Below are 22,468 nucleotides of genomic sequence, written 5' to 3'. Positions count from 1 at the left end.
TTGAAGGTTTGAGCTTAAGCGACGTTAGAAGTATCAAATGGGTCCTGAGCAGAACTCAAAAGTTCACTTTCAAGGTATTTAAGTTCAGCTTTACCTGGGCCGATGTCCGCAGCTATGGAAGTGTCAAATGGATCGTAATCGTCAGCGTTCTGTGTTGCTGGTTGGGGTTGAATTGCCTGAATAGGAGGATGAGGGATGTCGAGATCGTCCGCAGAGTCCAAGAGATTAACTGGAGCAGGCGACTGTGGCCGTGGTGGTTGGGGCCTCTTGGGTGTTTTGTTTTCCTCCTCCCGAGGGTCAAACTCGTCGTCACTCAAATTCCTCTTTGTTCCAGAATCTGAAAGAAACTCACTCTCGAGTGTCTTCAGCTCAGTTTTACCGAATTTTTCTGCAATTGATGTGTCAAATGGATCAAATTCTTCTGATGTTTTTATTGGCTTGCCCGAGACAGGCAAGAGGGTTGGGCCGAGATCCGGAGTGGGTGATGAAGAGAAGAAGCGATCTACCGAAGCACACTCAGGTGCTGCTGGAGATACGGCCTTTTCTTCGCCAACTCTTTGAGAATTTCTTGTAAAGAGTGACTCTTCAAGGTCTTTTATCTCAGTTTTGCAAAGTTTGTTTGCAATAGAAGTGTCAAAGGGATCGATGTCCTCAGGCACAGTTCCCTCAAGGGGCTGAGCTACTGGGTTTAGGCAGGGTTGTAAAGAAGAGTTTCCGTCGGTTGGTGTGGTGGCCAAGAGACACGGGTCTGGCTGGGTTGGCCTCCCAGGCCGAGGTGGTTTTGGGGAGGCTGGAGGTCGAGGAGAGTCTTCTCTACGGGGATCAAAGTCTTCAAAATCCCCCGGAGTCAGCAGCTCGGTTTCCAGATGACGAAGCTCTGTTTTCCCAAACTTTTCAGCGATGGATGTATCAAAAGGATCAAGTTCTTCGTTTGTATCTGTGGGTAAGGGATTGAATGGCAATAGGACCTCGCCGCTTACAGGCGTTCTAGCTGGTGAGGCAGTCAGCAAACACTTGGCAGGGGCTGGTGACGGGGGCCGAGAGGGTGGACGAGACGGTGGTCGAGAGGGTGGTCTTGAAGGCGCACGAGAGGATGGATGCGAAGGAAGACCAGGACGAGGAGGTGGCTTTTTACTGTCACGTGGGTCGAAGTCCTGGTCGTTTGTCTGTTGCTGAGATACGAGGAGTTGGCTCTCGAGAACCTTTAATTCTGTTTTTCCAAACTGATCAGCGATGGAAGTATCAAAGGGGTCGAAGTCGTCAGGAAGGTTTTCCTGAAAGTCAGTAGCTGTCCCAACTTGAGGCTGAAGTGGAACAACGGGCTGTTCGTCTAAGGGTGTGGTAGTCAAGAGACACTTTGGAGAGGGTGGGCGCAGTGGTTTGATCGGCAGCTGAAGCTCCTTTGCCTTGGGTTTAACACTGACCTCTGTGGTTTGGTTTGTTTCTAACTGATCAGTTAACAACTCGCCTTCAATCGACTTGAGCTCTGTTCGCCCAAATTTATCTGCAATAGATGTGTCAAAAGGATCAAAATCGTCTGATTCTGGGGTTATTCCTCCCGCTACAGACGGCTGGAGAGTTGGGTTGGCGTCAGTCGGGGTGGTTGCTAGCAGATGAGCCTGAGCAGCTGAGGGACGAGGCGGCGGTGGCTTTTTAGTTTCTGCAGCTTTTTCTCCAATTTGTTGGATTTGATCCGGCTGATTGAGAAGTTCTTCCTCTAAAGTCTTTATTTCAACCTTGGCAGCGATGGATGTATCGAATGGGTCAAAGTCCTCGACCTGTGTATCCTGAGTCGGGGCGAGGACGGGAGCCTTAGGGTCGTTGTCGTCGTCAGCACCTGTCAATAAGCACTCAGTTGTGGCACTCGTAACAGCTTCTTCAGCTCTCGGGTCGAAATCAAAGTCAGAATCACTCTTTTTTAAGCCCGAACCAGGCTGAGCATCAGAGGTAGAAAGAAATTCTGTTTCTAAAACCTTCAGTTCAGTTTTACCGAAGCTTTCAGCGATGGAAGTATCAAAAGGATCAAAACTGTCGGACTTTTTCAGTTCAGTTCCTTGCTGCGGTAGCAAAGTCTCTGGAAGCTCAACCTCTGCGTCTGCTAGAGAAAATGGGTCTACTGGAAGATTTTTTTCAACAATAGAAGTGTCAAAAGGATCAAATTCTTCACCAGACTCAGCTGTACCTTTCGGGGGAGTGGGTCGCCGAGGCGGAACCTTGCTTGGCTTCCCCTCTCCGTCAGTCTGTGTAAGATCTGTTTCGTCCTCCCCGAGCACCTGAGCTGCGACAGAGGTATCGAATGGGTCGTCCTCTAGTTCTTCGAGTTCCTTCTCTTTTGCTTTGGCCACAGACTCTGCTGCCAAGAAAGCAAACTCAGCGTCGAATTCGTCTTCGATAGGGTCCGGCTCAGCGGGCACCAAAGTTTCATTAACTACTTCAGATTTGTCGATAATATCAAATTCTGCCACAAGATCTTTCAGATCAAGGTCTTTTCCACTGTCCTTGTTGTTCTCTTGTTCTTCCCCTGAAGAATCAAGAAATTCGCTCAGATCAACTTCCTTACTTTCACAGCCATTATTGAAAATTACGGAGGAAGTTCCCTTGTCTTCTTCTGTGTTTGGTGCTGGCGAAAGTGCCCGAGGTGAAGGACAGATGATAGTACCTGGTTCAGGAAGGTCTACTGCTAGATCACCTACGCACAAGATCTCATCAAGTATATTGGTTTCTTTAGACTCTTCAGTTTCCTCAGTCTTCTCGTTATTTTGATCACCAGACTCCCCTCCAGTCACTCCACTCTGATCACTGTCTTCACCAAAGTCACACAGTAAATTCTTTTCCTTAGGTACAACTCGACGGCGCTTGGAGCTGGCTGGCGGTGTGACTGTGGGCTTGTCAACGGGGGCGTGTCCGGTTAGAACTTCGACCGCACAGCCAAGACTTACTAATTGTTTCTTTTTCTTTTTCTCTGTTTTCTTGTCCTCTCGTACTTTGGGTTTTTCTTCTTCAACGTGAAGGACCTTGTCAACCACTGAGGTATCAAATGGGTCAGGTTCGTTGGGATCGGTTTCGGTGGGGCTGTCAGGGATGTAGTGAAGCTTTACTTCTCCACTCTCAACATTGTCTACGTATGTAGTGTCGAAGACTTCTGTGAAATCGTCTACATCTACTTCAGGGAAGTCCTCTATGAAGTGTAGTGGAGCAGGTTCGGGCTCAGGCTCAGGCTCGGGTTCAGGCTGTGGTTCCTCTGCGTCTACCGGTTGCTCATCATCGATCCCACCTTTCTCTAGGTCCACCCACTTTTTACTTGAAGCTGTTGAGGCGGCAGCGGCAGTGGCTGCTGGAGCGGCTGCAGGAGCTTCAGAGGGAACTGGTGTGGTTGGCTTATCCTTATGAACAACGGTACTTCCTTCCTTGATGTGAACAAGGTTGTCTGTGGTCTTCTTAAGAACTGTGTCAGTCGCAGCAAGGAAATTCCTCCAGTCTCCTTCCCCCGCCGATGAGGGCGCAGCAGGGGCTTCAGACGACGATGCTGCACCGCCTTCTTCAGAAGCGTCTGTTTTGTCCTCCTGCTGCTCTTCACACGTCTCCTGTCCACCTTCCTGTTCGAGTTGTTTTTCTGCCTCACGTCTTGCTTGTTCTTCCTTCTCCTTTTTGTATCTCTCTAATTCTTCTGGAGTAAATAATTCATCATCCTTGCCTTTTTTTCCTTTGATCTTCTTCTTGATTCCTTTTTTTATTTTGTGCATGGTACTGCGTCGATGGAGAGTCCCTGTAAAGAGAGAGAGATATATGATCATATTGCCTAACTTTATAATCATGTAACATTTAAAAGGTTACCAACAGATAGACAAAACTAATTACGACAAGTACCTTAATCTATTTAATTAATCTCGCAATAATTTGCAAGTCAAGCATATTAATGCAATTTCGATTAGTCAGCGGTTTGCATATGTGTTATTTTCCACCTTCATCAACACCTTCATAGTGAAGTGGTTAGCTTGCCTAGCTATGCGAATCCATGGGCCGGAGTTTGAATCCCGACCCGGGCAGTCAGCGTGCAGCTCACCCAGCTGTTTATCCTCCCTTTCGGACCTGTTGAGAATCAAGTACCTTTGGAAACCTGGAGAAGGTAAACTGTGGTAACCCGGATGTCACAGCGCAGCTATAGCGTATCCCCCAAACTTTACCATTGCCTTTCTCACTCTGCTTCTTGTCCCCATCGCCTTTCCTGGCCAGTCCCCGACCCGACTGCCGGAGCGTGCCTGTCACTACACGCGAGGAGGGAACACAGGCCCTCATTATTGGCTGTTGGAAGTGGCCGGGGAAAAATTCTGTTCTATTTTCACAGCCGTTTGGTCGTTCTCCTTCCCTTCGCCGTTTTCCAGTTCTGTTTCATATTCTTCCTCTATGTTGATTAGCATTTCCTGTTGCAAAACTTCAAAACAAAGATAAATAGATATACTCATTTCATAGGGTATTTTTTTCAGGTTGTAGAATATTAATGGGGAGGCAAGAGAGAGTAACGGTGATGTACGGAAATCTTGGAGAGTCACCAGACAATTTAGGATGTTTGAAGATAAAAGAGAAGTGGCGAAAGAATAGAGGGACTTGGTAACAGGGTCGGGATGGTGAGAGGTGTAGGTAATAAAGAAGAGTATACTGATGGAAGGATGAAACGGATGAAGAAGGATGAAGGGGAGTTTGCATAGAGCTTGTGTAAAGAATCGACCGACCGTATGCATGTAAAGAAAAATAATGCTTTCTCTGTGTTCTTACAGGTAAAGCGACTGGCTGGACAGAAATAAAAGGAGGAAAGAGGATCGTCAAACCAAATAAAAGTAAGTGATTTAAAACATATAGTAGCCATGTTTAAATACGGGACGGCCTTTGGCATATTGTACGTTTTCTTGACGGTAAAACAAACGGGAAAAAACCTCGCCTCGTGCAGCTCCGGTCACTGTCTAAATAAACCGAAGAAATAATGTTATCTCACCTAAATAATACCCTAGCCCCCTTAAATGGTAATCTTCAGAGTCCCTTGCCCTCAGTAAATGCACACGATAGCCCCGTCCTCAAACCCTCCACCTAATGGATCCTCAAACACAGCTTGAAGCACAGAGTCCTTTGATTCACACCGCCGAGAACTCAGGACAGCGGGGCGCAAACCAGTCCACCGGAGCCTACTGACCTCTGACTGTAGACAAGCACTGTACCTGCTGTAAAAGTCTACGTAACTATTGTGCCCATATTAACAACTTACCGCCACCTAACCTTTCCTCCACACACACACACACACACACACCATTATTACCGCCAGTATCACCGCCATTATCATCAGCACCACCACCGCCGCCGCCACCATTACCACCCCCATAACCACTACCCCACCATGAGTCCACTCCTTCCAACACCACCACCGCCATCCGTCGCCACCCTCGTCACCACTACTACCACCTCCGCCGCCAATTCCCTTAACATAACCACCACCATTGCCATCGCCACTATCAGTTTGGTCATCACTAGGGCAGCGAGAAGAGTCATTATAGTAATCATTGTAACACCAGTACCGGAAAACTCAATAGCAACCACTAACAATGCAGCAACGCCGATAATGACAACAGCTAGACAACAACAACAGTGAAAGCAATAACTTAAATAACAAAAACAGCAACGTCACCACCGCCATCACAGTATTTTACATCATCATATAATCATCAACTAAACCATCACCACTACAGTCATTATCATTACAATCACCATATACTGAACCCCAGTTTGCATTGCCACAGTCAACCATCACCTTAACTACCACCATCATAGCAGCCACTACCACAACTACCACCATCATTGCCGCCACCACCACAACCTGCTGTCCGGTCGCACTCTTTAGCGGTGTCCACCATGCAGGTTACCCCCATCACTTGCCGGGCCGCGGACCATTAGTGCCAAAGCGTCGGTTACGGGTGTTTAATAACCGTCCTTGACAATTTACGACACAGAGAAAAGCGGCAGCCAGGTCAGTGCCGGGAGCGACCCTTCAAATGTTAAATGAAATCGCCGTCACTACAAAATTAGCTGAATGAACACCGTGTGAAGGTTTTGACGAAAGTTGTTCTAATAGAAATTAACTTAGATCAACGAATAATTTCCTACCTTTGAGCTTTATAATAAGATCGTGTCCGCTTTCAGTAATTAATACAGAGTGACTCAAAATTAGTGCAACCCATGAAAGTGTGTCATTTATACATCTGATAAAAGATATGTTATATTTTTGCAGTCATATCGAGCCGGGTTGGTAACTAAACAGTTCTGAAAGTTTAGGTTCTGCGGTGCAAATGCTCTATTCTTTCCAAATTGTGTTTCAAATTACCACCTCGCCCTCGCTAGCACTCCTGAATGTGCGCACTATATTGGTAATTCCGCTGATATTGACTCCTGTCTCTCTGGATAGGTCTGAACTTTATCGTTATTTCCTGTCTGTGATTGCCCGGGTGTGATGGTGATAAGGAATGGTAATCTGTCAGGGACCGCTGGTTGGATCCCTAAGAAATCAATTCGATGACGCAGCCAGGAGCGGGTCATTTCCCGGGAATCCTTGAGACAGATAATTATGTTCTATAACCTTACGTTGCATCCTTACAGAACTCAAATTTTACGGAAGCTGACGCAGGGGGAAATGACGAAAAGATTTTTCTTGCGCCAATGGTTTTGTGACAAAATTGAAGTGAATCCAGACTTCCTTGACGATTTTTGGTTTTCCGACGAGACACACTACTCAGATCAGCAGCAAAAACATTAGTTTCTGTGGCACCGCACTACAAGAAAATATTCTCCAGCGCCTATTAAATTCAACAAAATGTACAGCATATGTGGCCATCTCAAAACATGGCATCATGGAAACTTTTTGATTCGAAGACGTAGGTAAAGTGTCATGGTGGTCACAACGTTATCTTTGGTCATGAGGAAGTTTGGACGAAAGTAGGAAGACTTATGAACATCACTCATGAAAATCAAAAGCTACACAAATTACTACCACCCCATTCACTTCAAAGAAATCGTTAGTGTGACTGATGCAACGATTCGAGGAATTACTGATCAGTAGGTGTGATCCTGAGTGGCCCCACAATCATCCGACCTGAGTCCCGGAGATTTCTATCTGAAGGCACATGCTTGCAGAAAAACACTCTGAATAACGTCAAAGATCAGAGCCATTCCAAGAGAAGAATGGGTCCGTAATTGACAATTTCACGCACCGCATCGGGGAGTGACAGCGACGGCGAGGGGGTCCCGTGGTTCACAATTTGCAAAGGTTATAAAATTCAAACCATTTGAACAACAAAACCCAATCGTACATGACTATTTGGTTATCAGTTCAGCTTAATTAATATGAATGCCAAAAGTAAAGCACATAGCTTTTCATTTGTAAAATGGCACGAATTTTCATGTGTTTTTCATTTTGGGTCACCTTGTATTAACAGTGACGCCACTTCGCCTTCCGTAAATGACGTGCAAAATATGATTACCCACATTTCATTTCACTCCTCCGCTCTCACGTATGGCTTCATCGTGACGTCACTCCGCTGCAATCTGAGCCTCGATGGTAACACAGGAAGTCGGTGCCCTTTAACTCACCAGAAATAAATGTAACATGAACTGGGAGATGGCGGGATTATCCGAATATGGGAATTTTCTTTATTATGTACGGGTCATCGATTTTCTCTCTCTCTCTCTCTCTCTCTCTCTCTCTCTCTCTCTCTCTCTCTCTCTCTCTCTCTCTCTCTCTCTCTCTCTCTCTCTCTCTCTCTCTCTAGAGAGAGAGAGAGAGAGAGAGAGAGAGAGAGAGAGAGAGAGAGAGAGAGAGAGAGAGAGAGAGAGAGAGAGAGAGAGAGAGAGAGAGAGAGAGAGAGAGAGAGAGAGAAGCCAGCCTCTGCCTGCCGTGCCGTGCCTGCTTGTCATTATTGATCTAGTCTTCTCGACCCCCTCCGGCCGCCGATACATGCGGCTTCACCATTACTCACGCCGGGGCACAGATCAGCAACGCTACGGGGTGCAGGAGTGTGTGTGTGGGTGTGTGGGTGTGTGGGTGTGGGTGTGTGGGTGGGTGTGGGTGTGTGGGTGGGTGGGTTTATGCTGGGGGTGTGTGGCCTTGCGCGTCATATCACCTAGCTGCTGCTTCTTCTTGCTTGGAAGGACTCGAGCACACACACACACACACACACACACACACACACACACACACACACATGTACACAAATACACAAAGAAACAAACAAACAACCAAACAGATCGCAAAATTTTTCAACAGTCTCATCGCCTCAGCTAGATGTCACAGCGTACGCTTTAAATGTCTCCAGGTTGGTTGTTTATTTTATCTACTCTAAATATCACCGATGCTGCGCGTTCATTAATACTATAGAATTCAATATTCTTTTCTAGATTTTTGTAAAATAAAAACCTTACTCCGTAGTCTCGCTTGCTGCCCTCAGGCTTGCCTCCCAAACACAATGCGTAGCCGCTCTTATATTCTTTTGTTCGGCACTAAGCCTCCTCGCCCGACAAAGTCAGTTCCACACTTCAACACAGCGTCACTGTAGCGCCGAAATCAAACTATACACTCCATAATGATCAGGTTTCTACTGGACACGACGGATACTAAAGAGATTTCCTGTAGTTTCATCAAACTTAATATTTTCATAGTATTCTGTGTTCGCTTTGGTAGCTTACAAATCCGTTGAGTCCAAGTGTGAAACAGCCACATAGATCTCCATCTATTACCTAATATGTCGTTCTGTTAAGTCACACAGTTTTCCCATTTTACTTTCTATATCGTGTTATTTGGATGTAACTCACGGTGGTCGTGACGCGGGCAGGCACTCGCTGTCACTGCAGTGGTCACCATCGTGCAGCACTTCGCGAATTTTTATGCAAGTCACGTTCGGTACGCAGGAAAGGTTTCTCTCGTTTCAGAAACTCCTCGGTCAAGATTTTCTGAGTGGTTTCCTTGCTTGAACTGGATATTGCCTTCCTGTAAAGTTTATGCTTGAATCGTTTGCCCCATGGCTGAGTACCTAACTGGGGCCTCAGAGTGCTCGTCTTCCATGGCAAAGAAGCCATTTTTATTTCAACATTATGCTTGACTCAAGGAGGGCGTTGTGTAAGCCGACAGCTTTATGCAGCATGTTGGTCATAATTTTAGTAGTGAATCCTAGTAGCTAGTCCCCTATCTTTGCCCTAAACAACCTTTGATGAATTGAGTCTTGAGTCAGTTACATGTTTTAATCAAATATATACCATGTATCAAGGTAAGAAGTGTGTACGTTTAAGCAATGTGCGTGAATAATCAGAGTTAAAGAGTAACTGCACGCGAGAGAAAGGTCACAGATGAATGGTCAAAGTTAAAATCCTCGGTTAAAGGTCGGATAGCCAGAGTAAAATCAAAGGTCAAGTCCAAATTATAAGTATACAAATGTTACAAAAGTACCAAACTGACACTGATTTCGTTTCCGACTCTCAGACGAGCATCAAATGATCACAACGTTGAAACACTGAACTCTTCCATTTCAGTCACTAAGGAGCTTGAGGCGTTGTAACGAAGACAGACGAGGCTGTCCCTGACTCAAGACGCTGCTCATCGTCCATCTTACTTTACCACGTATTTCAAATCACAATACTAAAGGACGATTACGAATTCCAAATTTTGGTAAAGAGGAGAACGAACGTCGAACTAAAGACTTAAGTGGAAGAAAATGTCTTCTATTTTTTTTCTCACGTGACATCAACCAGTGAGCATTAAGATAGCTATGAGGTGTGACAAAACTTGAGTCTTTAATTATTAGTTTAGCGTACGCGAGTGGACACAATGAAGATCGGTGGTTCAAGGAGTTCAGAGCACGAGCACGTCTCTCGTGACCAAGGCTGTCGTGATGCGGCGACGGTGGCGGGGATAAACGTCGTGGAGGTAGGCTTAGAAGAGGGAAGAAAATGAGAGTAAGAGCTAGAATGTGTGTGTGTGTGTGTGTGTGTGTGTGTGTGTGTGTTTGGGTTTCGTGAGTGAGGAGGACGGGCGGTTCCGTTACGTTCATTGATCCACGGCGCTCGTCACAACCACACTGCCTTTCATTCAGTCCAATCTGCGCGCGCACGCAACCACTCACACACACACACACACACACAAGTGGAGGTGGATAGTCTCCGTTGATCCGTGCCAACTGTTCACCCAGCACGGAATGGGTACGGGGCGTCAGTCGGGTATTGTGTCCCGCCTCCCGTACCCAGAGATCCGTCACCTGAGCTCCAAGCTCATTCTGGGAAGTTACTGTTATAGCTTGCAATGGCGAGTCCAGCGCGTGAGCAGACTATGGGGAATGAAAGACACACATATACACTGCTAGTGACACTGCGTTGCCTTTAAATCACAACCAATAGATCAATAAATAAAGCCCTCAGTAGCAGACCACCACAGCACCTTTAATATCTGCTTGGGCCGCTCTAACTCGGATATCGTCTGCTTCCAAAATCCACAGCCACCAGTGTACCCTTACTGCCTTCAAATATCTTTTATTTCCTTTCGCATATAAAATGTTATGAAGTGGATAGTAGTTGTCGTTCAGGTAGGAGTCACAGTCCTCCTCGGCAGCTATATGCACGAGGCGCTATGTAATGCCTGGAGAGGGCCGGAGACCCCCAAGACATGGAACATGGGCATCCATAACAGCTGGAGGATGCGAGAACAACTTCCCCACTACTGGTGGCTCTGGCCCATCCTGCAGAACACTCTCCCGGTCCCCGTGAAGAACTGCGTATTACATGCTGGGCGTCCCTGGTGGGTCCTCTTGCTCAGGGTTCACGAGACCAGGCACCTTCTCTGCCGCCTCAAAGACACCAAAAAATCTGGGAACGATCACAAGGTTTTTAGTAAGAACATGATGATGTGGTTTGGTGTTTTCTATGTGCTCTTCGCGCTGGGGCTGTACTGTGCCATGAAGCTCTTGTTCTTCACTCTCGTCTTTCCCAATATCCTGAGTTCATTACCCACTCGTTATTGGGAAACTATACCAGACAACAACTCTGATAAGGAGAGCGGTCCTGCACCGTGCAACTCTTGCCTCTGAGTTTAAGGTCGAAACTGAACCCAAATCTCAAGCAGACTCATTACTTCAAAGGTCTTTTATTCTTAACCTGAGAAAGTAATAACACACACTTTGGTACTGATTGGATTAATTTCCTACTGCTTGCAGTAACTTTCAGTCGTTTCCCTTCATGACATCTTTGAAAACATTTACCAATAATCGCCGTGTTGGTCTCGCCCGGCACGCCTGAGCCTCTGTTGACTCTAATCACCCTACCGACCGATGCATTGATGATTCACAATACCTAAATATAAATTGTAATGTAACTCTTAAGAATGACTTGAAACGCAAACATTTACAGATCAACATTATTTTTATCGATAACGATAATTCTCAATGATGCTTGCGTGATTTTCTCACGGATTCACGGACACTGACTTCGAGGTGCCCCGCAACTACCCTTAGCAGCAGATGCAATATTCCAGTGAGGTTCATAAATCAATTTTATGTCTGTTTGTTTGTGGGATTATTCCCAAAGAAACCTAGCGTCCAAATTTTGATGAGCCATGGGAAATGGTGTAGCATGGGCAGAAAAAAAAATTAAATTCAGGAAAACTCAGACAAAAACTGATTGAATGCTGGCCAATAAAGGATAAACATCGATATGGAAAAAACCGCATGTTGTTTGAGGGCAGACCATAAGAGCCTCCAGAGGGTACCGATGAGGTTGAGATATGGTCTGACCCAGTGTATGAGTTTTACCAGTAGGCTTATGAAAGGCTTGGGAGGTGATCGGGTGTAGCAGGTTAACTTGAGATGCCATAATAAATCGCCACATCCATAGAGTAGACATAGAGCAGTGACAGTAACGCCGCAGGACTTGTTGTGTACGCAGAGCAGCGCTGAAGTAGTGAGAGAGGGAATATCTTGCACTACATATTTTAATGAGATTTAAAGCTTTTGTTTTGCTTATTTATTGTCGACGAATCAGGGAGAAGAGAGAAGTGAAGGAAGGCAGAAGGAGGAAAGAGGAGATGAAGAGGGAGAGGAAAGAAGGTAGTGAAGGGAGGAGGGAGGAAGAAGGTTAGGGATTGAGGTTAGAGCAGTGGATCTTAAGCAAGAATTCGCGCTCCCCTGGGGGGCGTTAGTAGTTTCCAGGGAGGGCGCCATCCTTGAGGGGAAAGTTGGAATTTCTGTTGTAATATTTGTTATTATCTTAACAAGAGCGTGGGCTAATATGCTAGGGGGCGTCGAGGAGACCCATTCCTAGCGGTGGCGTGGTGGTAAAAAGTTCAAGGACCGCTGAGTTAGAGCGAAGAAAGAAAAAAATGTATGATAGGAGTGGGAGGAAAAGGAAGGAGATAGGAGGTTGGGGAAGAGGAAGGGAAAAGGAGAAAATTGGTAAGGGAGGAAAAGGAGAGGAGGGAGGTCGGGAAGGGGATGGAAGGGGGAGGAAGATTTGAAAGAAGAGGAAGAAGACGGAGGGGAGGAGGAGGAAACGGGTAAAGGGGAGTAAGATTCCCGATGGTGAGCCTCGAAAAACTTAATTTTCTCAGAGGAACCCTTCGCTTGGCGCGTGGAATCGTGAGTGCTCGCGTCCAATTCGTCAGGCTCCCGCGTGTTTGAAGCGGCGGTGATTTACCTCCTCTTAATGAGTCCCTATTGTGGCCTCAACTGATGGCAAGTGATACTGTCTACCAAATAGAGCTGCTGTAGTAAAGTGAACCCCCAGGGCATCGACACCATGAATTACATTTTGTTCTCTCAATTCCAAGTTCTCCCCAAACACTACAATAATCAATCATCACAATCTACACTACCATCATCATCCCCACCATTATGGTCATCATTTTCATCATCATCACAGAAAGGACAGAATAAAGGTAAAGTTGGGACATACGCCACAGCTGCATCTGGCCTCGGTGTTCATCTTCGTCACATTGGCCCTTGAGCCTGTAACGGGAAATAACACATTACCCCTAGACACAGGTCCAGTGTGACATTCGGGTCTGCACAGTTGCCTTCCCCAGATATCTCCAGATACCCAGTTATCGTAGCTCGGCGTGCTTGCCACATCACCACGGAGGCGCATAAATAGGATAGGATAAAAAAAGAAGCAATGTTCTCCATATCTGACAGTGGGATGCGGTTATAATTATACTACCGGCGCGTGGGAATAGATTAAAGGTTTGTGAAAGAGGTGATGGTGGAGGGGGAAGGGGAGGGGGGAAGGCTCTGGCGTAGGGAATTAAGTAGACGGTGTGTGTAGGGAGTGTGAGGTGCAAGGGAAACTGTCGAGGTGAGGGTGAAGGCAACAACAAAAACAACAACAATACGACATAATACAAGGAATCAACATATACAAAACAAAAATGAGGAGGAGGGGGGCCGGGTTAGGGCTGACTGAATTATCTTGAACGACGGGGAATGTTAGGGGATGTTGGCGAGAGTACTGCGTGTGTTTGGTGTGTGTGTGTGTGTGTGTGTGTGTGTGTGTGTGTGTGTGTGTGTGTGTGTGTGTGTGTGTGTGTGTGTGTGTGTGTGTGTGTGTGTGTGTGTGTGCCCCCTTTTCTTCACGTATCTGCCAAGTCTTCCCTCTACCCATCAGACGGGTTTGCCGGTCACAAAAGTTCATCCTGTGTCCTACTTTTAGAACGAGAAGCGGGTTGATCGCGATACATTCAGTGATGGGCTGTAGATTTAAGTTATCGTTGAATCAGCAAACAGAGGAACAAAGCAGAAATATGTATTGGATATCACAATGATTTACGAAGCGTGCGTGATTTTATTTATAACTCAAACCAGTCCTATTTTTGTGTTCTAAGGAAATTTACAGGTTGATTTTAGGTTCTAATTTATCAGGGAGAAAGCCATTGCGCAAATATATGTTGATTCTAAACCAACACTTCGGGGTGGAGGGCAGGACGATGGCGCATGAGCGAGCGTGTGATAGCGTCGACCGAGCGTGTGATGGCGTGAATGGCTGATGAGTGACGCGCACGAGAAGCGGGAATGAAGGCTTGTGATTGTGTTGGTGAAGGATGTGAAGCCTCTGCCTGTTGGAGAGTGAAAGCATAAGAGGAGGACTGGGCCTGGATACGTGATGGAGAGCAAGGAGTGTATGACGGACAGGTTGGGAGTGGGCGTGTGACGAGGCGGTATACATAGTGGTGGAAGGGTGTTAAGGGAGCTGGGACGTATGGCAAGGGAGCGTGGATGTGAGGAAGGCGGGTAGGGGGGGGTGGAAGGTAGCAAGAAGTTTGGGGTGGTTGTTGGGGAGGCTGGTTGTGGCAAGGACTTGTGTCGGTGCAAAAGGCGTGTAGGTAGGTGGCATGAGCTTATGGAGGGCGAGTGGTTGTGCGAAGGATGGGAAAATATTTGCCAGTGAGGATTATAGAGTGTGGGTGAAGGTTAGTGTGAGGAAGAGGTGTGAGGAGGGAAGTATGGCGGATCAATGTGGGTGTGGGTGTGCCGTGAGGGGGTGTAAGGCGATGAAAGGTCCGTGGATGGTCGATGTGGGTTGGTGTTGATGGCTGAAGTATTTTCCCGGAGTGATGGCGAGGACACTGAAGCGTGGGGGAGGCAGGTGAGGCTCGTATAATCTCGATAACGAACTCCCAAGCGAGCAAACCCAAGAGACCTTCCGGCTGATGCCCTAACCGAAGCAAAGGTCAGACTCGTCCTCCTCCTCGTCCTCCTCCTCGTCCTCCGTCTCCTTTTCTAGGCTTTTAAAGTTAATGCTTCGCGCTCTTGGGTCTGCTTTACTTTCACAACCCAGACAGGAGTGGCCGTCTGCCCCCGACTTGGTGCAAACTTCCAGCACATCCCCGCGTCCCACCGAATTTGGGTAGTTCCATCAACAAGATTGCTGCGAAACAACTTTACAGACTGAGGTAAAAAGTCGGGCCTAATAAAAGAAACTTCCATTTCCCTCCGCCTCAAGCCGACGCCCTGCCAGCCCAAGATGCCTTCCTTGCAATGTAAAGAAAAACATTTTACCTTCCCTTCATTCCCACCACGCCCGATGAAGCTTCTAAACTTAGTATAGGTGTAAGTAGTAGTAGTAGTAGTAGCAGTAGTAGTGATGGTAGTAGAAGTAGCAGTAGTAGTAGTAAAATTATTATTTGTAGTAATAGTACTAGTAGTAGTAGTTTTGATAGTGGAAATAGCAGTAGCATGGACAGCCGTAATGATGACATATCCAGGTTCAGAAGGATATAGCTTGAAACTAACTCACTAACCTAACAAGGGCATGGATGAAGAGAACAAACGGTGGCCAGGTAGTCAAGGCTTCAAAGGGAAGTATTGATTCAGTTCTGGATGCAGATGTCAGATAAGAGTAAATAGGACAAAAGCATTACAAACGCTGCCATGTGTAGATCGCCTGTCCAATTGAGAGACCAAGTCGTTTAGTGTCTTCGTCTACCTAAAATAATAATAATAATAATAATAATAATAATAATAATAATAATAATAATAATAATAATAACTTTTGACTTGATTTCCACTACTACTGCTGTTACTACTGTCTCTATTTTTGTTATTAATGCAACGACGACAAAAATAACAACAGCGATAACAATGTAAATATCAGTATTCACTTTATATTAATTATCATTATTATTGTTACTGTTCTTATTTATATTCTTATTCTTAATAGCATTGTTGTTACTGTTGTTGTAATCACAAAATAATTGCGGTTGTAATAGCTGTATTAGTGGTGATGGTAACACACACACACACACACACACACACACACACGCACACGAGGGACCTGAGAGCCACCAAATGACACTTCACTTTGATGGATGGGTCGGGATAATCTCAAATCCTCGTTTTTTTTCCTGCCTGCCCTTCCAGCCGAGCTCCTCCGCCCCGGAATAATAAAAAAGACTAACTAGACGAGCCCAATACGATGGAACACTGAGGCGGTGGAGCCAAGGGAGGAGTTCGGACAGAGGAGCAATAAAGATATAATGCCGCAGATGTTTATAGGCCACTTGGGTGAAGCGAGGGACAACTACCTTATTTCTGGAGAGTGAGTGGGAGAGAAGGCAATGATGTGAGAGACGAGGTAATGATGTGGGAGACGAGGCAATGATGTGGGAGAGGAAGCAACGATGTGGAAGAGGAGGCAATGATGTGGGAGACGAGCCAATGATGTGGGAGACGAGGCAATGATGTGGGAGAGGAAGCAACGATGTGGAAGAGGAGGCAGTGATGTGGGAGACGAGCCAATGATGTGGGAGACGAGGCAATGCTGTGGGAGAGGAAGCAACGATGTGGAAGAGGAGGCAGTGATGTGGGAGACGAGCCAATGATGTGGGAGACGAGGCAATGATGTGGGAGAGGAGGCAATGATGTGGGAGAGGAGGCAATGATGTGGGAGAGGAGGCAATGATGTGGGAGAGGAGGCAATGATGTGGGAGAGGAGGCAATGATGTGGGAGAGGAGGCAATGATGTGGGAGACGAGGCAATGATGTGGGAGAGGAGGCAATGATGTGGGAGAGGAAGCAACGATGTGGGAGAGGAGGCAATGATGTGGGAGAGGAAGCAACGATGTGGGAGAGGAGGCAATGATGTGGGAGAGGAAGCAACGATGTGGGAGAGGAGGCAATGATGTGGGAGAGGAAGCAACGATGTGGGAGAGGAGGCAATGATGTGGGAGACGAGGCAGTGATGTGGGAGAGGAGGCAATGATGTGGGAGAGGAGGCAATGATGTGGGAGAGGAGGCAATGATGTGGGAGAGGAGGCAATGATGTGGGAGACGAGGCAGTGATGTGGGAGAGGAGGCAATGATGTGGGAGAGGAGGCAATGATGTGGGAGAGGAGGCAATGATGTGGGAGAGGAGGCAATGATGTGGGAGAGGAGGCAATGATGTGGGAGACGAGGCAATGATGTGGGAGAGGATGCAATGATGTGGGAGACGAGGCAATGATGTGGGAGAGGAGTCAATGATGTGGGAGAGGAGGCAATGATGTGGGAGACGAGGCAATGATGTGGGAGAGGAGGCAATGATGTGGGAGAGGAGGCAATGATGTGGGAAAGGAGGCAATGATGTGGGAAAGGAGGCAATGATGTGGGAGACGAGGCAATGATGTGGGAGATGAGGCAATGATGTGGGAGAGGAGGCAATGATGTGGGAGAGGAGGCAATGATGTGGGAGAGGAGGCAATGATGTGGGAGAGGAGGCAATGATGTGGGAGAGGAGGCAATGATGTGGGAGAGGAGGCAATGATGTGGGAGAGGAGGCAATGATGTGGGAGACGAGGCAATGATGTGGGAGAGGAGGCAATGATGTGGGAGAGGAGGCAATGATGTGGGAGAGGAGGCAATGATGTGGGAGACGAGGCAATGATGTGGGAGAGGAGGCAATGATGTGGGAGAGGAGGCAATGATGTGGGAGACGAGGCAATGATGTGGGAGAGGAGGCAATGATGTGGGAGAGGAGGCAATGATGTGGGAGAGGAGGCAATGATGTGGGAGAGGAGACAATGATGTGGGAGAGGAGGCAGTGATGTTAGAGACGAGGCAATGACGTAGAATGTGTAACCTGGGCATAGAAGAGAAGTAATGGCATCGACAGAAGGAAGACAGAAAGATCGGTAAACGCAGGTATAGCAGAGAAGAAAAAAGGAAGAGACCACGACTAAGGGAGATAGAGAGATCGGAAAATGCAAGTGTGGCAGAGGGGAAAGAAGGAAGAGACCACGACTAAGGGAGATAGAGAGATCGGAAAATGCAAGTGTGGCAGAGGGGAAAGAAGGAAGAGACTAATGTACTTAAAGAGAAAGAGCTTGGAAAGGACAACGTCTGACTCTGTGGGTTGCGGAAGGTCAGAGGGGAAGCAAGAGTTCAAGAGAGACAGGCTGGAAAAAGCAAACAATATCACAAAACAGGGAGAGTAAAATAAACGCGGAAATTTAACTCACGGCAACATATACACCCAGAAAATTAAAGAGGAGGGAGGATACCCAAGCCGAGTCTAAGAGCTTGGGAGAGAAACAAAAGCTTGCTCAAGGGTCGGGGAAAAAAGGCGAGCCAACAAAAGGAGGTAATGTAATGAGGCTTTTGAATAGGAGAGGATCAACAAAATGACCTAATTCCTATCTCTCTCTCCCTTAATGCACTTCACCAGCGACCTTCTCTACGGTTAGGAGGACAAATAGCTCAGTTCTTTCATCACTAGCGATCATCTCTACAGTTACGATAAAATTTCATCACCAGCGACCTTCTTTAAATTTAGGTAACATAACTCTCTGTTCTTTTATCACCAGCGACCTTCCCTACAGTTAGAAGGACAAATCTCTCAGTTATTTCATCACCAGCGACCTTTCCTACAGTTAGAAGGACAAATCTCTCAGTTCGTTCATCACCAGCGACCTTCCCTACAGTTAGAAGGACAAATCTCTCAGTTATTTCATCACCAGCGACCTTTCCTACAGTTAGAAGGACAAATCTCTCAGTTCGTTCATCACCAGCGACCTTCCCTACAGTTAGAAGGACAAATCTCTCAGTTATTTCATCACCAGCGACCTTTCCTACAGTTAGAAGGACAAATCTCTCAGTTATTTCATCACCAGCGACCTTTCCTACAGTTAGAAGGACAAATCTCTCAGTTATTTCATCACCAGCGACCTTCCCTACAGTTAGAAGGACAAATCTCTCAGTTATTTCATCACCAGCGACCTTCCCTACAGTTAGAAGGACAAATCTCTCAGTTATTTCATCACCAGCGACCTTCCCTACAGTAAGATGGACAAATTTCTCAGTTCTTCCGCCACAACGAAACGCGGAAATCTAAGTCACTGTCCGAAAAGCTTCATCGCCTTCAACGCCCGGAAGCCTTAAAGCAGCACTGAACCATTGGAATACGAGTCATAAAATATTGCACAACTCCAAAGTTTTCAACTCATGAAGATTTCAGAGAGGGCCAGAGGGTCCTGCGAAGACCAGGGTTGCGTGCATGTTACGAGAGAGAATGTCAGCGAGGAGGAGAAAAGCTAGGCAAGGAAAATAATAGAAAATGGGAAAGAAGCAAAGAGCGGAGCGCGGAGGGGAATGCATGGAGGCTGCAGAATACTCGCTGTTATTGGAAAAAAATTGACCACCTTCTTCTGCTACTGATTTGTTTCCTTCGGTGGGAAACAATGCACACTGGCCAAGTGGAGAGAGGGGAAGAAGGCACCTGAAGCCCTGTAGAGGTGTAGTGAAACCCATTGTGCAGTGTGGGCGTGCGGGCCGACCAGCGTGTAGGACCGGCATCGATCTGTCGTCACGCCTCCTCTCCCCCCCATCCCCTCCCCCCTCCCCTCCACACTCCCTCAGCCGTCCTCTTCCACCCCTCAGCCTTTACTCCCTCCGTGCTCTATCGCTGTGGCGCCGGGGGTTAGGGAGCTTAGCAGGAGGGGAGAGGGGAGAAAGAGGGTATGCACAAGAATGAGAACTGAACATCTAATAGAAGGGAGTAAAGGGATGTAATTTCCCTCCTCCTCCTCCTCCTCCTCCTCCTCCTTCTTCTTCCCACTCACCACTTCTGCCTTCCTCCCTCCTTTTCAATCCCCCTTCCTCCCACTCTACGCCTCTTCCTTCCTCCCTCCTTTCCTATCTCCCTCCCCCTTCCTCTTTCCCCTACTCTGGCTTCTTGATCAATATTGGTATGCCCCACGTCCTCTTTCCTTTACTGCCTTCTCCCCTTCTTCCTTCCCCTCCGTTAGGCATCCACAGTCACATGCCGAGGCTCCAGACCTGCTCGTAAATATTGCTTTGATGAAAATTTTCCACATTTTAAACCGGTCTTCTGCGGAACACTGCGTTGCATGAGTTTGTTACTGACCTCAAATTTACGATGAATAATCATTTTTCTTAGAGAGAGAGAGAGAGAGAGAGAGAGAGAGAGAGAGAGAGAGAGAGAGAGAGAGAGAGAGAAAGGTGGGGAGAAAAGAATTTGAAAGTATGATCATTATAGGGCAGGGCGAAGAAGGAAGGCGGGGCGAAGCACAATAAAGGGTTGAAACTTAAAATTGAGTTTGGGGACGTGACGATGTATGATTGTAGTCATAGAGGACATGAAGGCAATTGGGGACCAGGAGGTGCGGGAAGATGATACAGAGAGGAAGGACAGGGCAAGCGAAAAGTATGTAAAGGAAAGAAAGCATTGTGCTGAAGGGTTAAGACGAGGGGAAAAGAAGTATAGGGTTAAAGGGAATATGCGGAGGTGGTGAGAATAGAGGGCACTGGTGTAGGGGACGTAAATCGGGTCAGGAGCAGCAGGGGAGGGGGCGTGGCTAACCTTCGCGCACTCTACACAAGCAATTTGCAGCACAGTAATGATTATGGTGTCCACTGATGTACTAGAGCTGTCTCCGGAAAAGTGGGTAGAGGAGACCTTATTATAACACGAAAACACGAAGAGAAGACTCGATTCCAGGCGTTCAACATTTCATGAGTAAAATGGACAGCGCAAAGAATCGAGCCAGTCATTTGCTTCCACCTGTGAACCTGATATTATTTAACTCAACTCTTCCCCTTACCTGACTTCTGTTTTACCACCCGATTCCCTTCCTGTTACTCGCTATCGCACGCTGTTTTGTGAGTTCGTGTGGCCTGCCTCGGGTCATCGTCCCATCACTGTTCAAGCAAGGGTCGCCGCCACACACTGGGCAGGTGAGGCGAGGCAGAGTCACCGCAACGACCGAGATGCAGCTGATTGATCAAGCAACAACACGCCCACCCTAACCTGGGCTGTCTCCACCGCTGGTTGCTCCTTGCCACTCCGCTCCTCCATCTTGTTGTCGCCCTCCACCGTGACCTTACAATGATTACTTGATGTCTTGAGGTGGAGAGAACCACACTCGAGTGACTGCAGCTCTTGACTATTGCAGCGAAGCGATGACTCCCCTCTTTTATTGATTCTTAGAACACGCCTACTAGCTCCAGTAGTGGCTGTGTATATTTTGAATATGAAGGGCTGAGGGCTGCAGTGGCTCCACTGCTGGAGTCACACTGTAAGGGGCTGCAAGGGACTCGTTGTCTGGCGTGTCAGGGGCAGGCCACAAGTAGGTCGTACATGGCCGGTGGAGGACTGACCCTCGGAGCAACACCTCTCCCTTCCAGACTCGATGGCAACACCTATGAGAATGACCCTGTTACACTACGGCTACCAAACACAAACTCTCTCTTACCATTAATCCATCGTTTGCTGGATTGATGGTCTCACTATGGTCAAAACTGTTCCAGGGATCGGCCACCATGGCAGGCGGCACAAGATGGCCGCACTGAGAAACTGGCTAGGTGAGCGGAGAGACCCGCGCATGTGCACCCGTGGCACACCACCCGCCTGCCAGACACTCGCGCGCCTCTTGCTCTTCTCCTCTTCCTCCTCTTCGCTCCTCCACTTCCTCACAGTTTTCAAATTAGATCTGCCTGTACCCGGATTTATTCAGGGTATAATTGAGAACGTGCTCCCCCATGAAGCACTGATTAATTAGCGCAAATGTGCGTTGCTAATGCGCGCCGAGCAGTGAGGGCTTGCTGGCCGCCGGGCACTGGTGGCAACATGACAAGTCCAACTTTCCAGGACGAGAGGCTCTGAGCCGCGATGAGTCATCCCCATTATTCCCGGGATTTTCGAACTACACGTTCGTTTTGGCCTTGTAGGTGACTTTTCTGGCCGTCTCTTCAGCGCCATCGATCAGACTTCTGCCCGAACCCTCGGCTAAAGGCGGGTTGGCACCAGCCGGGGAGTCGGTCTGCCGGAGATCGTTAGCGGCCGTGTGACGTCACCATGGCAGCCTCCTTCACCACGACTCATTGCTGAATCACCGGATTGTTGACGTGCAAAGACGAGCAGCGTGAGGTGCCTCTGCGGCCTGGCCAGGCGAGGGAGGTGCAGCGCAGCACCACGTCCCTCACACCGACCTGTTATCGATTTAATCCTCAAGCTTAGTCGATACTTGCGGAGGAGGCGGCGGGGTGACACCATCCACCTCTTCTTACTCTGTCCCCTTCTCCTTCATTCTCTTCTCATATTTTCTACACTTTCACTTCTTTTACATGAACCCAGACCATCTTTTTTTTTCATATTATAGCCCTTCCATAACACCTTCAGCAAATTATCCTCGCTTACATTATCTCCTTTTTTTCTCCTTTAGCTATTCCCTCCTAATTTACTTCCAATCGTTTCTCTCTTGATCTTCATCCCCTCGCCCGTAATGATAATGAGTGACGTCATTGGCCTCGACGGCAGGACAGTCTAGACCGACCAAGATAACTGGAGGATGACTGGAGACCTTTGCGAGGAAGGAGGGAAGGGGGCACAGGACGGAGAAGTTGTGGGAAGGGAGTCGAGAAATGCAATATAGGAGAGATCGCTCCAGAAATAAAACTGGACGGGGATA

The 22,468-nt window shown here is 47.5% G+C and overlaps 1 protein-coding gene across 1 annotated transcript; it reads right to left on the bottom strand.

The window, feature by feature from the left end:
• Positions 1–14: 14 nt before the first annotated feature.
• On the bottom strand, positions 15–19,273 carry LOC126996400 (protein stoned-A-like). Its single transcript, XM_050856784.1, has 2 exons — positions 19,181–19,273; positions 15–3,766 (listed from the first exon to the last, which is right to left on the bottom strand). The coding sequence occupies exon 2, from the start codon at positions 3,741–3,743 to the stop codon at positions 15–17; it is 3,729 nt and encodes a 1,242-aa protein (XP_050712741.1). The 5' UTR covers positions 3,744–3,766; positions 19,181–19,273.
• Between the last annotated feature and the right edge of the window lie 3,195 nt (positions 19,274–22,468).

The sequence above is a fragment of the Eriocheir sinensis genome, chromosome 10 (genome assembly GCF_024679095.1).
Source record: "Eriocheir sinensis breed Jianghai 21 chromosome 10, ASM2467909v1, whole genome shotgun sequence".
Taxonomy (NCBI): Eukaryota; Metazoa; Arthropoda; class Malacostraca; order Decapoda; family Varunidae; genus Eriocheir; species Eriocheir sinensis.
The sequence above is the reverse complement of the archived record's forward strand: the minus strand, read 5'-3'. Positions and strand labels throughout refer to the sequence as shown.

Coding starts and splice junctions, on each gene's coding strand:
- LOC126996400 (XM_050856784.1), bottom strand. CDS start 3,743: ATGCACAAAATAAAAAAAGGAATCAAGAAGAAGATCAAAGGAAAAAAA.